The sequence below is a fragment of the Prionailurus bengalensis genome, chromosome A3 (assembly GCF_016509475.1).
Source record: "Prionailurus bengalensis isolate Pbe53 chromosome A3, Fcat_Pben_1.1_paternal_pri, whole genome shotgun sequence".
Classification (NCBI taxonomy): domain Eukaryota; kingdom Metazoa; phylum Chordata; class Mammalia; order Carnivora; family Felidae; genus Prionailurus; species Prionailurus bengalensis.
In genome coordinates, this window is record NC_057354.1 from 14,536,318 (window position 1) to 14,549,157 (window position 12,840).

At 53.5% G+C, this 12,840-nt stretch overlaps 1 protein-coding gene across 1 annotated transcript; it reads left to right on the forward strand.

Annotated features, from left to right (window-relative positions):
- The first annotated feature begins 692 nt into the window (after positions 1–692).
- On the forward strand, positions 693–7,720 carry LOC122466923 (osteoclast stimulatory transmembrane protein). The gene is given in 4 exon segments (XM_043553248.1): positions 693–699; positions 3,111–4,195; positions 6,841–7,244; positions 7,246–7,720. Coding segments are annotated over 4 exon segments (1,710 nt in total). The 3' UTR covers positions 7,460–7,720.
- Positions 7,721–12,840: the final 5,120 nt, after the last annotated feature.

Sequence of the window (12,840 nt, forward strand, 5' to 3'; positions counted from 1 at the left end):
CAAGGTCGCACAGGTAGGGAGGGAGAGAGCTGTGACTTGAAGCCAGGTGCATGTCAGGCTAAAGACAGAAGGCCAGCTGGAGAGGGCACCAGCTGAGTGGAGAGCCACTATGCGTGGAAAAGAGCCTCAGCCAAGGTGCCAGTGTCTCTGGTGGGTTCCCACCACGCAGAGTTGGGGATCAGGTCCTCTTGGGGCACACAGCTGTGGAGGGTGCGGGCAAGGCCAAGCCAAACGCGGCTCAAGTCCTGGTGTTGCCACTGCTGAGCGGTGTGGCTTCTCTGAGCCCCAGTTTCTTCCTGTGCGAAGTGAGACCAGTTCCACCTTCCCGCTATCGGGATTACAGACATCGCTTGGAAAAGGCTCTTTCCTCCCACACCTTCTACCCACTCCCACCTGCTAGAAGAAGAGGAAGCAGCTTGCCCGGCCCTCCGGGAGGTGGGCCCAGGCGGGGCGGGACAAGGTGACCAGGAGGGTTTAATTACAGGCCAAAAAGCAGAAGCTCCAGGGTCTCCTAAGTTCTGGAGAATGCAGTTCCCCCCACTTCCTCTCCACCTGCCCATCGCTGCCTGAGCCTGCCCGCCCGGATCCACAGCTATTCAGGAAGCATGGAAACAGCTGAGCACCTCGCCAGGACCGGGTAGGTCTGGGGACCCTAGACTCTGGGACCACAGGCAAGAAAACGGCAGTCGGGCATGGCGGGTGCGGGCTTCGGCCCCAAGCTCTGCCATTCCCTGGCCGTGTGACTTTGGGGAAATCTCCACCCCTCCGGACCTCGGTTTCCCCATCTGTGAATGAGAGTCGTGACAACGACTCTCATTGTAAGAACTGACCGAGAAAACGCACGCACAGCGCTTGCCATCACGCTCAGCTCGGAGTACGCACACACAGCAAGCAGGTTCTCCTTGCACAGTAGGAGGAGGTTTAGTCCTAAATTGAGATGCCCTCCGGGGCTAGAAAGGCCACAATTCGTCTTCTCTAACTGCCAGTGGTCCGTGGTGCTGCCCAGCTTGTAGCAGTTCCCGGGTTCGTCTACTCTCGCGGGCCTGCCCTGCACGGCCTCGTCCCGTACGCTCTCCATCCGTGCGGACCTCGCTTTCCTGCCACCCTGAGCAAACAGAAGCAGTCACACCACAGCTGACACCCGCTGCATGCAGACACCATTCTAGACGCTTGCGGCGTATCAGGGACACCAAGGAGCCACTCGCTGCCCCGGTGGCACGGCGCTCCGGTGACAGATCACAGCCGATGCAGTACTTACTACGTTCCAGGCACAGAGTTTTACAGACATGAGTCCCGTTGTTTATGCAAATGAGAAAACGGAGGCCCGGAGGGATTAGAAACCTTGACGGAGGTCACACGGACCGTGAGTAGTGAGGCGAGGATTTGGACCCTGGCAGTCTGGAGGCCACGCCCTTAATCATTGCTCCTTTCCGAGGAACTGAGATGGACGTGCCCACACTTTGCCCGTCCATTCACGGTCATCTGAGCCCGTGTCCTCTGCCTTCCCATCCGCTACATGGGATGACCACCCTGCTCTTTTCTGAGACCCGCCCTCAGATTTTGTGCTGTCGATCATACCCCCCTGCCCCCACCTGTGAGCCTCCCTTTGTCCACGCCCCCTCTTGATTGGCAAACCGGCTAGAGTCTCTCCCATCCATGTCCCGTCCCCACCGTCGGCCACGGCACCATTTCTGTGCCCCTTTATTGCAAAAACGAGTCAGAAGAGCTGTCGGGACTCGGGTCTCACATTCTTCTCCTTCCAGTCTCTCCTGGGCCCACTCTAGTTGGGTTTTGGCCCAAGGTGCCACCAAGCTACCCTTGGGCCGTCTCCAGGGACCTCCTCCACGTGGCGAAATCCAATGGTCATTCCTCAGCCCTCGGCCTTGTTGACCCATCAGCAGCACCTGACCTGTGTGGTCGCCCCCCTCTTCTTGGAACATTTTACTTGCTTGGTTTCTCAGACGCCACATCACCTTGGCTTCTCCGCCTCCTTCTCGCCTCCCACCTGTTCACCCTGGAGTGCGAGGGCTCAGTCCTTGAGACTCTGTGCTCCCCGCTTAACACACTGTCCTGAGGAGTCGGCTCCTGCCCCCTGGCTTCAAGTGCCATCTATAAATCAACGACTTCGTATCTCATTTATTTCCCGTCTCTGGAAACGACGCCTCGGTGTTGCAGTTGCTCAGGCATCAAACCCCATGGTCATCCTCCACTCCCTCCTCCTCCTGGCTCCCCCAGCCAATCAGACGGCCAGTTGTAGTGGCTCTTCCAGCAGAATGTACCCAGAACCCAACCTCTTTTGACTACACCTCGGCCGTCATCTTTAATGTGGGCTGGATGAGGGCGGGGACTCTTGTCCGTTTCGTTCATCCCTGTTTCTCCAATGGCGAGCACACAGTCGTTGCTTGCTGAATATTTTTTTTTAATTTTAAACATTTATTTATTATTAAGAGACAGAGGGAGACAGAGCATGAGCGGGGGAGGGGCAGAGAGAGGAGGAGACACAGAATCCGAAACAGACTCCAGGCTCTGAGCTGTCAGCACAGAGCCTGACGCGGGGCTCGAACTCACAAACCGAGAGATCATGACCTGAGCCAAAGTCAGATGCTTAACTGACTGAGCCACCCAGGCGCCCCTGAATATTTTTGAATGAATAAATATAAGGACAGCAGAGTAGAAAAGTTCCTGAGTGGCCAACGGATCCACTCTCCTGCCCCTCCAAATTATAGAGGAGATCTTGAGGCCCGTGGAGAAGGGATCACACAACAGGCCAGCAAGACTGTGAATTCAAGTAAAATAGTATGTCTCTCTCCCCATGTTTTTTAACTCTTTCTTATTCTCTCTCCTCTGCGCTTCTCTCTCCTCGGCTCTTTCATTCCCCGGGGCCGGGCACCCTCACCAAACCGGAATGGTGGACACAGGCAGCCCAGACATTCACCTTCACCTCCCCAGAAACTGCACAGAAACTGGGCGGCTCCCCCAACAACTCCAGTGGGAATAGCCCTAGGGCAGGCTCTGACTGGTTCGGCTCGGGTGGTGGGGGTTTGGGGGTAGCCACAGGGGAAGGGTGCCGAGCCCTGTGGCTGAGGGGTGGAGCCTGTGAGCAATCGAAGGGTTTTGTGGATCAGGGGCCTTGGGCAGACAGCCAACCCCTCGTCCTCCTGAAAGACGTCCCCCCAATTTCCTTGTGTGCAGGTGGAGGGTCTGGCACTTGGGGCTCCGCAAGGCCCTTGTCCCACTGCAGGCTGCCTGGGTCGCCTTCTCTCAGCCTGTCCCAACCAGCTGCGGCCAGCTGCTAACCCAGCTCCTCCTGTGCGGTTCCCCGGCCCTTGCTGCTGCGGGTCTGACGCACCGCTGGCTCGTGTCCTCACTGCTTTACCCTCCGGGACCCTCGGCCACAGTGGCCACTGTCTGCGGCCTCCTGGTCTTCCTGGTCCTGGGCTTGGTGCCCCCGGCGCGCTGCCTGTTTGCACTCAGCGTCCCCACCCTGAGCACGGAGCAGGGCCGCCGCCTGCTCCTGTCCTGGAGCACCGCCACGCTGGCCGTCGCTGTGGTGCCCAACGTCTTGGCCAACGTGGGCGCGGCCGGGCAGGTGCTGAGATGTGTCACAGAGGGCTCCCTGGAAAGCCTGCTCAACACCACTCACCGGCTGCACACAGCGTCCGGGGCTCTGGGCCCCGCTGGCCAAGCAGGCGGCCGGGGCTTGACCCTCCAGGCCCAGGGCAATGGCTCTGTATTCCTGCTTCACATGCTCAGGGTCACTCAGCAGGTGCTGGAGGACTTCTCTGGCCTGGAGTCCCTGGTCCGGGCGGCCGTGCTGGGGACCCAGCAGGTGGTCACGGGGCTCTTTGTGCTGGGCCTCCTCGTGGACTCCGGCTGGTACCTCCACCGCTACCTGACGGACCTGCGGTTTGACAATATCTACGCCACACGACAACTGGCTTTGCAGCTGGCCGAGGCCCAGGCCACACATCTGGTGGCCTCCCCACCAGCCTGGCTGCTCTGGGCCGCCCGGCCGAGGCTGTCCCAGGGGGAGCTGCTGAGCTGTCTCCTGAGGCTGGGACTGCTCACCCTGCCCCTGATGGCCACAGCTGTGATGGTGGCTACAGACCACGTGGCCTTTCTCCTGGCTCAGGCAGCCGTGGACTGGGCGCAGAAACTGCCTGCCGTGCCCACCACGCTCACGGTCAAGTATGATGTAAGTAGGGTGATGGGAAGAGAGGACTAGAGTCCTCTAGGAAGCCCCCTCGGAAGGGCTAGGGTGTGTTAACCATTTGATCTGCAACTGAATTTTATTTGCCTTCGAGTCCCAGCCCTTGGAGAAGCTACGGGAACCTGGGGCATTCACAGGCTCCTGTAATTCCCACCACAGCCTGATGCACTGGGTTCCATTTTCACCCTGAGGACAGGAGAGGACACAGATACCCAGAGGCTTTAAAATAATTCGATGCCCAAGGTCACTCTTTTCTTAGGTGGCAGCAGGTCCTAGTCTCTTTTTCCTCACTTGTACAAAGTGGATCAGTCCCCCTCACCCCACAAGGTTATTGTGAGTCTTAACAAGTGGTAGTTTGTAAAAGTACCCAGGCGCTCCAGGCCACACAGGAGGGGGTTGACAAATAGCGGCTATCATTAAAAGCTGACATCTGTATATATTGAATGATCTAGGCCAGGAGTCCGCCAACTATGGCCCACGGGCCAAACTCTGCTGGCTTCCTGTTTTTGTAAATTAAGTTTTATTGGAACATAACCGTGCCATTTGTTTACGTGTTTGCGGTGGCTTTTCGACAAAGTTGATAGTTGAATCAAGGACTGTATGATCTGTGTATGACCTAAAATAGTTACCATTTTAGTAGTAACATACAAAATATTTACCATCTGTGTACCGTTGGATATATTTATTATCCGATCAAGATTTGTGGTTTTCAATCTTTTGCCAAAAATCTTTTTTTTTTTTTTAATGATGAGATCTCACACAAAAGTCCACTGCACAAAACCAAAGTTCAGACTCTGAGTGAATAATATTAATGGCTAATATTTATTAAGTACTTATTATATCCTAAGAAAGTGCTTTCTCAAACTGCATGAAATCAATGTAATCAACTTGGGAGGTTATGACCACTTTTTTTTCAATGAAATCAAATAGACTAGAAATTTATGAGAGTATATTGTAAAGGATAAGGTTGAGGTTTTGTTTTATGACATTTTTCTCTGATCACAATACAATCTGTGCTTGCGAGGTGCTCTGAAACGCGTTTCATGGGGGGGGGGGGTGTCACAGTAAAGAAATGTATCAGGCAATGTCCCGAGGGTGGCACCTGAGTTACCTTATTTTATCAAATCCAAGATGTCACTGATTGCAAATCACATCATCATTTTTATGTGTCATTAGGAAAGAAAATGCTGCCAATCAAACCAAGACGCAATGCCTTCTTATCATTTAGAATTAAAAAATATATACTTATTTATTTTGAGAGAGAGGGAGAGTGGGGGTGGGGCAGAGAGAGACAGAATCCCAAGCTCGATCCCAAGAACCATGAGCTCGTGACCTGCGCTGAAAAGAGTCGGATGCTTAACCGACTGAGCCACTCAGGCGCCTCTTATCATTTAGAATTTTAATTGTATTCATATAAAATAGTTCACTTCTTATTTCACATAGACTTATCTTTCTCAGGTATGGAAAAACAGAAAAGGTGGATTCATTTTGTGACGTTTTCCTAAAACGTCCTTCCATTCAAGCCTGACTCCTCTGAATGGCTCTGCTTGAGTTCTCAGCGTCTGTGGGTTTTCACCTAATATTACTGGCCTCTGTGCCTTCGAGAGCTGGTGATGCCCCACTATCATTTCCAGCATTTTCCTCCGCCCACTCTGCAAGCTTTCTTGCTGGCACCCTCCGGCCCTCTCACAAAGCGTGAAATGGCACAACTGTGGAACGGGGTTACAAGTCCCATTGCTTGAAAGACACATCTTGATCTCAAAGAGGTTAAAATGTGGGGGGAGAAATGAATCCCCAAACCGACGAAATGTGATAGCTCACTGTGCCTGGCCCAGAAGTTGGCCCTGGGCAGACCAGGATCCAACCCAAGAAGTCTGGCTCCAAAGGTCAGATGGTTAACCTCTGACCTCCCTGCCTCCCCATGCTGTGCTCCAACATACCCCAAGGGAATTGTAGAGCTTAGGAGTAGGCTCAGGGTGTTGGCACTCCCCTTGGCTGGGACTGATCCCCGGGCTGGCCACATGTAACACTAGGGGACCTTAGATTTCCCATCTTTTGTCTTTTTTTTTTTTTAGCGTTTATTTTTTAAAGACAGAGCACGAGTGGGGGAGGGGCAGAGAGAGAGCGAGACACAGAATCCGAAGCAAGCTCCAGGCTAGGAGCCCTCAGCACAGAGCCCGATGCGGGGCTCGAACCCACGAACCGGGAGATCATGACCTGAGCCGAAGTGGACGCCCAACTGTCTGGGTCACCCAGGCGCCCCAGGTTTCCCATCTTTTCAGCAAGGCTCGTTCTGGGCTCAAGCTCATAGGATTGCCCATATTTGATGAAAAAGACATCTAAAATATTCACTAGAGGGCTTAGCAAAGAGTAAATGACCAAAGCAGCCGTTTGTTTTCCTTAAAGTATTCTGCTCAGAAAGTAATAATGAAAACAGCATTTGTACGGTGCTTTTTTTGTCAAAAAGCCTGCCTCAGACTCCCCATCTCATCTGGCCGTCCTCCACCCCCAGGAGGCTTCCTTACTTAGTTCTGTGCCCATTTTGCAGATGAGGACAAGCCTGCACGAGTGGCGGGAGACAGGGGATGGCTGGAGCGTCTGTTGACTTGGCCTTTTTCTCCTCTTTCGAGGCCACGTACACGGTCCTGGGTTTCGTCCCCTTTCTCTTCAACCAGCCGCCTCCGGAGAGCCCCTTCCTCTCTGCTCACAGGTCCTTCCAGTGGGAGCTCCGCCTCACCTCCCAGGGCTGCGGGCTGCTGCCCGCGCAGCGCCCCCAGGCGGCGGCCCCCCTGGCTGCCGGCGCCCTGCAGCTGGCGGCCTGCGCCACCGTCCTGCTGGAGACCTACGCCAGGCGCCTGCGGCACACCGTCGCCGCTTCCTTCTTCTCGGCCCAGGAGGCCAGGAGGGCCCGCCACCTTCACGCCCGGCTCCAGCGCAGATACGACAGGCGCCGAGGCCAGCAGCTGCCCCCGGAGACCCCCTCCTGCTCCTGACACCCGGGCCTGCCAGCACCCGCCCCGGCCTGGATGCTGGAAGAGAACAGAGAGCAGTAAGGCAGAGGGGAAGCAGCGCGGGAGCCGCACAGACCTTGGTCCTTGCTGTGTGACCTTGGGTAGATTGCTTCGCCTCTCTGAGCCTCAGTTTCTATGCCTGCCTAATGACTGCATAATAACAACCCATGTGACCTACATTCCACGGAGGGGGGGGCGGGGGGAATGTGGGAAGGGAGGAATTGGATACTGGGCGTAAAAAGGCCTCGAGAAGCAGTAAAGCATTCTGCACAGTGACCGTCGAGGAAGTGCAGAGACAGCCCCAGGTTCCTCCAGACCAGCTGGGGATCAGTGAAGGCTCTCACCCGCATCAGGGGCCTCCGACTAGCAGATGGAAACTTTGCCTAGCGAGATGTGCCCAAATGCTCCCGGAACTTATTTATACGTTCCCCGAATCTTCTGAGGTTTAGCAGCCTAACATTTTCTTGATTTTCTAAATGAAGTATTTATTAAATCCTAAGTTAGATTATGTTGCTCCTTTGTTTCAAAGTGCTTGGGGGATTTCCCGACCAGGCTGTCCAGCGTTTAGCAAATAAAAATACACGATACCTGGGTCCATTTGAATTTCAGACAAATAACAAATACGGGTTTAGTGTAAGTACGTCCTTGGGACATTCTTATACTGAACATACTTGTACTAAACCTGCGTTTGCTGCTTATCTGAAATTCAAATTGAACTGAGTTATCCATATTTTATCTGGCAACCGTATCCCCATCCAGGTTCTAGTAAAACCCCAGCTCCCTCCCCTGTGGGCTTGGTATTATTCCCTGTTTTCCCCTCCAGGTCATTCTCTGCCCTTCTCTTTCCCAGGAATCAAAACTCCGTGAATTGCATCACCCCGGCTCCCTTGGCCTCTGACTTCTAGTCGGGCTCAGCCAGTGGGAGTCACTGGCCCGCCATCCAGAGGGGGAGAGGAGACAGATGTCAGGGTATTCATTCCTGCAGCCCTCTGGGCCGTTTGGCAGGGACACCATTCCATTACCAGCAGCCACAGCTCCTGTCTGGCTGGGGGGCCCCTCGTCGGTGGCTAGAGATCCCCCTGGGTTCTGAAGGGGGACAGCTTCCAGGGTTGCTGGTTTCTGAAGGCCTCGCCATCCTTCTTCCCTTTACCAAGTCCCCGCCTCTGTACCTTCCTCAAACTCTCTTTAGTTTCTCCCTTTGAGACCACCGACCCTTTCCTGCCAGGAAATTGATGTGCCCTGGGTCACAAAGCCCTGCTCAAGCCAGCCTCTCCCTCCCTCCCTCTGCCCCCCGGCTGCCTGGACTTCAGCTCCTCAGACACACCAGGGTGGCTTGCACCTCAGGGCAATGCCCTTGCTGTTCCCACATCCTGGAACACGCTTCCTTCACGTCTTGGCATGGACCGTTTCTTTGCATCCTTTGGGGATTGGCTCAAACGTCACCTCCTCGGGAAAGCCCTCCCTGACCACGCTACCTAATATTGCCTTATCCCAGCCAGTCTCACTCCATCACAGGAGTGGGCAAGCTACTATCTGTGAGCCAATTCTGGCCTGCTGCCTGGTTTTGTGACCAGAATTTTATTGGAACATTGCCACACCCATTAGTTTGAGTACTGCCTCTGGCTGCTTCTGCCCTGATGGCAGATTTGAGCAGTCGAGATGGGGACTGCGTGGCTCACAAAGCCGGAAATATGTACTATCTGGCTCTTTAACTAAAAGGTTTGCTGACCCCTGATCTATCATATCAAATTGTTTCCTCTTCTCCATAAACACCCTCATCGATATTCTTTACTATCTTACGTATCCATTTAGAGATTTAGCTACCTCCTTGTTTGTTCCTTGCCGCGTGTTTCATGTCGCCCGGCAAGAGTGTAGACACCATACGATGCGTCTGGTGCTCCAGGGTATTTCCAGTTCCTAACGCAGTGCCTGGTGCAGAGTAAGCACTCGGTAAACATCAGTTCAACGACCAGGTATCTGGAGATGGGACTGTGCCGCCCCCTCTGGTCTCAGCTCCTTTTCCTGAAGATTTGGGGCTTGCAGCAGGGAATGGTCAGGCCCTGGAGGCAGCCGCGTTGCACCAAAATTTGTGGCCAAAGGGGAGATGGACAAAGCAGTTGAGAAAGAGTTCCCCAGGCAAGTGTTTGGACTTAAACAGCCAGCGTGCGCTGTGAGTCACCAACCGGGGTTAGCTGAGCCCCACTTTCGCCATGTTGCCACCCACTCCCCAAAGGGAGTTGTGCTCATCACCGAGGGCCATCGTTGGCCTCACGTGACGCCCTGCCCCAACGCAGCTCCGTTCCCACAAAGCTGCCTCGTGGCTTATTTAGGCAGTGGCTCACCCACACGTTTTTTTTTTTTTTTTTTAAATTGCACAACTAATCCGCGAATCCTCGTCCTTACAAAAATTAGAGCGGTACAGATAATAATAGCTAGTGTCTGTTGGGTGCTTATGATGTGCTGGGAGCGTGCACAGAGATGCCCGCAATCCGCTCTCACGAGTCGGCGTGGGCTGGCTCTAACATGCCGTGAGATGTGCCCCAAACTCTGTGAAAAGCTTGATGTACATAACCTTATTTAAACCTCACAAAAGTATGTGAGCTAGATGGTATTATTCTTATCCTTCTTTTAGAGGTGGAGAAACTGCCTTCAGAAAGGTTCAGTGTTTTGCACAAAGTCACACAGCTAGTAAGCTGCAGAGACAGAATTTAAAGCCAGGTAGTCCGGCTTCCAGAGCCCCCCTTCTATACCAAAAGCTCTCTGAGGCAGGCAAAGGGGTCATCATTATGTCCATTTTACAGATAAGAAGCCTGAGGTTCAGAGAGGATTATGGGATTTTCCCCCGAGTCATGAATGCTAATGTTGACCTTTCTCCTACCCAGGGAAGAATCCAAACTTCAAAGAGGAGAGTTGAGGAAGGGGGAGTGCTAATTTCCCTTGACCCCAGCAGTGGGGAGCCCTGGGGTCTCAGGGTTGGAAACTTGGCAATATCAGAAGCCCTCTGCTGGCTGCCACAGGCCCAGCTTTGGGGATGCGCAGCCAAGAGGGAAAGGTTCCAGGTCAGAAGTTCAAGTCCCCTGCTGCTCCCTCTCACTGCCCACCTGGAAATGCCCACGTGACCCTGGAAATGAGTTCGAGCGCTGACTTCCAATCCCCACTCTGGCACTTGCTGGCTCCATTATTAAGAGGAAGGAAAACAAAATCAAAATATCTCTACACTGGGAGACAGAGTCCCTGACCTCTAATCTCTTCAATTAACACCCACCTTGTTGTAGGGTAGGTGTTCTTGGTTATTTACGGCTGTGAAGCAAACTACCCTCAAAGCTAGGGACGTAAAACAAAGATCTATTATTAGCTCACAGAGTCCTGTGGGTTAACTGCACTCTCGCTTGTGGTTTCTTGCATGGGTGCAGGTGGAGGGGGACAGGGGCTGGGGCCATTTCCAACGGCCTCTGCACTCAGTGTCTGGGGCCACGGGGCTCCTTAGGTGTCCTGGACAGAGCATCCTTGAACGTCTTACCGGAAAATTGGGGCTCTGGGGGGCCAGAAGCAGCATCTGCCAGGCCAGTTAGGAGCCGCGCTGGAACCGGCCAGCATTGCTTCTACCAAAAGAATCCCAGACTAGAGGGAGTGGAGAAATGGACCCCGCCTCTTGACTCTTGCAAAAGAGTACGTGGGACACCTCCCTGCGGCACCCTTGGAAAACCCAGTCCCCTACTGCGGAGCAGGGGAAGCCAGGGGACCCCTCTGGCTTTCAAGGAGCAGAAGCTTTCCTGAACTCGGCTGGCAAGGACTGTCGGGGGGAGGCTGTCTATCCACTTGCATTCTCCAGATGCTACTCCGGGCAAAAAGGGAAGGACAAATGGCGATAATCTCTGTAACATGGCAATGTTATTTTGAGTCAGCCAGAGACACGTGCAAATCTCAGCTCTCATGGGGTGATTTTGAGACACCCCATCGCCTCTTCGGGCCCCTGTCTCTTCACTCGCCGTCTGAAGGAAGCCAAGGTGGTGGAAGCAGTCTGGGAAGCTGCAGGACCACAGACCCACGCCGGGCCCCGAGGCGGGGGCTTCCTCAGGCAGCGAAAACCCAGACAGGAAAAGGGTTTCCTCTTGGTCATAGCACTGCCACCATCTGGCGGCAGAGGGCGCCCGTGCACACGGCCAACGCGTGCCCCGCAGGCGGAGGCCACAGGGGTTCCCAGGCACCTGGGGGCAACCTCACCCAGCCTGCTTCCTCTGTAGGTGCTTGGAGCAGACGTCGTCTGGGAGCTCTTCCCTGACACTGGCATGGATGGGTGCTCCCCATTTCTTTCACCCAAGGTGGGAAGCACAGGAGGTGAGAAAGCAGCGTAGAGCATGAAATTTAAGGAGGCACTCACTGAGGGTCACGTGTCTGTAGGATCTCTCTGTCTCTCTCCATCTCTGTCTCTTTCCCTCTCTCCCTCCCCCTCCCTCTAGAACTGGTTACAGAAGATTACAACCTTCCCAGAAGCCCCCCCAGCAGCAGCCATTCATGACTCATTAACTAGAATTAGCCACTTGTGAATTCCAGCCCAGTCACTGGTGAAGGGTTGGGATTACCAAGACTGGGTGAGATGTTTTTCACATGGTGGGTCACCAACTGTGGATCAGGAACCAGATTAGCAGATTGTAACCAGTATTTCTTTAAAAAAAAAAAAAAAGAAAGAAAGAAAAAGACTAGGAAAAACCAGCATACATTGCTCTAGTAAGTATAAGCATAATTTTGTAGACCTTGTTTCACTGTGTATGTGTGTGTGTGTGTGTGTGTGTGTGCTGGGATGCTATATGAAATGTATTTTTTTTTTTGTGGGTACTGGGAGAAAAAGAAAACTGGTGTCTTACATTAATTGTTTGGAATGGGGTTGGTGATGAGCCAGAATGACCATTCCAGTGGCTCTGCTGACGTGTCACTTTCTTGGGGATGCATTCCCTGAATCCTGTACCCAAGCCTCACTGCAGACTAGACATGAACTTAGTGGCATAAACCAACAACCCACGTAATAATGCTCGTGGATTTGGTTAAGAATTTGAACAGGACAGTGGGGACGGCTCGTCTTTGCTCCGTGATGTCTTGGGACTCAGCTGGAGTGACTCAAAGGGCCGGAGGCTGGAATCTGGGGGCTTCACTGACATGTCTGAAGTCTGAGCTGGGATGTCCCATCTGGACTGTTGACCAAAGTACCTATAGGTGGCTGCTTCTGTGGCTTGGACCTCTCATAGCATCTGGGTTCTGAGAAGGAGCATCCCAAGAGCAAGCATCCAGGAATGAGTGTTTCAGGAGAATCAAGTGGAAGCCGGTGGCTTTTTATGACCTATTCTCAGTCACATAGCACTGCTTAGGTCATGCCCTATCTGTTGAAGAAGTCCCAAGTTCACCTAGATCCGAGGGAAGGGAACATAAACCCTACCTCTCATGGAAGCAATGACAAACAATCTGGACCATTATGAAAGACCTCTACAATGGGGGGGGGGGGGGCCCTGGGTGGCTCAGTTGGCTAAGTGTCTGACTTTTGATCTCAACTCGGGTCATGATCTCACAGTTTGTGAGATCGAGCCCTGCTTCGGTCTCCACACTGACAGCACAGAACCTGCTTGG